The following is a 1,392-nucleotide window of genomic DNA, read 5'->3' on the forward strand; positions in this document are numbered from 1 at the left end:
GCCCGCCACGAACGGATTTGGGGGCCAGCGTTGCATCCAGGGCGGCGGCGCCGCCCAGGCGGCAGGCGCGGCGCTGCGGCCGCCTCGCCCGCGCTTGGCACGCTGCGGCGCGGCGACCCGCGCGCTCCCATCGGCCCTTCCTTTGCTGCCAGGCCCCACCCCCTAAAAAACACATAATGCTGGCCCCCACAGCGATTGCCCACGCGCGCACACAAACATGCACACATGCTTACACACACACGTATGAACACTGACAAAAATACGGTACACATTCACACAAACATGCACACTGTCACATACACAACGCGGCCCCACTGCAGGTCCAAGAAGCTATGCTGACTGGGGAGTCGGTCTCAATCAGCAAGAACCTCATCCCCGTGGCGGAGGCCTCTGGACTCGGCGACCGAAAGTGAGCGCCCTGTCCGCCGGAAGGCGGGGGGTCAGGGAGTGGCGCAGCCGTGGAGCCATGCGCGCGCGCGCGGCTGCCCCGCTCAGCCGACCCCATTCGCGGCCTAGGAAGCGGCCGCTGTTGACAGTCGGCGTCGTGAGCTGGCGCATGCAAGGCGCGTTGTGCTATAAACCGTTCATTCAACACCCCCAATCGGCATGCATTGGTCGCCTCTCAGGTGCATGGCGTTCAGCGCGACCACCGTGTCGGCAGGCCAGGGCCTGGGCGTGGTGGTGGCCACCGGCGACAACGCCCAGATCGGCCAGATCAACAAGCTCGTCAGCCAGGTGCGCGATCTGGGGCGACCTGGGGCGATCTGAACCGATATGGGGCGATCTGGGGCGCGTTGAGGCCTTGGGGCTTTGGTCGCTGGCCGGCCGGTCCTTGGGGGGCCTTGCTGCCTTCCGCCTGCTACGGCTGCGCCCTTTGCTAGTGGGTCGGCGAGGCCTGGTGCAGACAATGAGGCGGCGGGCGCTGCGGGATCAGCCCCCGCCGCTGTCCTTCCTTCGACCCAGCCGCCGCTGCTCGCCCACCCCAACCCTGCCGCGCCACGCTTTCTTATTAATGGATGGGGCTCGCTCCTCGGATATGGCTCTCTATCAACAGGTCGAGTCGACCAAGACGAACCTGATCATTCAGATGGAGATCCTGGGAAGGTGGCTGGCCACGATCGTGGTGCTCATCGCGCTCGGCGCGTTCCTGCTGGCCTTCCTGCTTGCAAAAGAGGGCTTCGTGCACGCCTTTGAGAGCGCGGTCGCCATCGCCGGTGAGCCGCCGCCCCGACGCGCGCGTTGCGGGGCGTGCTGGTGTGCGGGCTGCCTCGCCTCCACCCAAACCGTTGCCTCGTCCGCTGACCTTGCCGCCTTCCGGCGCGCCGCTTCGGTCCTCCACCACCATGCCTCTGCCCCTACCAACCGAACGCCCTCCTCTCCCCCCCCCCCCCC

The 1,392-nt window shown here is 66.9% G+C and overlaps 1 protein-coding gene across 1 annotated transcript in view; it reads left to right on the forward strand.

Annotated features, from left to right (window-relative positions):
- The window catches only part of MNEG_12281 (ATPase, P-type (transporting), HAD superfamily, subfamily IC), a gene marked incomplete at both ends in the record, with an annotated part of 6,294 nt that overhangs the window by 2,716 nt on the left and 2,186 nt on the right, over positions 1 to 1,392 (forward strand). Inside the window, 3 exons of the mRNA XM_014039247.1 lie at positions 321 to 409; positions 627 to 735; positions 1,055 to 1,214. Coding sequence (XP_013894701.1) covers positions 321 to 409; positions 627 to 735; positions 1,055 to 1,214 — 358 coding nt within the window. The remainder of the gene's footprint in view (positions 1 to 320; positions 410 to 626; positions 736 to 1,054; positions 1,215 to 1,392) is intronic.

Source organism: Monoraphidium neglectum, assembly GCF_000611645.1.
Source record: "Monoraphidium neglectum strain SAG 48.87 unplaced genomic scaffold scaffold03163, whole genome shotgun sequence".
In the NCBI taxonomy this organism is placed as follows: domain Eukaryota; kingdom Viridiplantae; phylum Chlorophyta; class Chlorophyceae; order Sphaeropleales; family Selenastraceae; genus Monoraphidium; species Monoraphidium neglectum.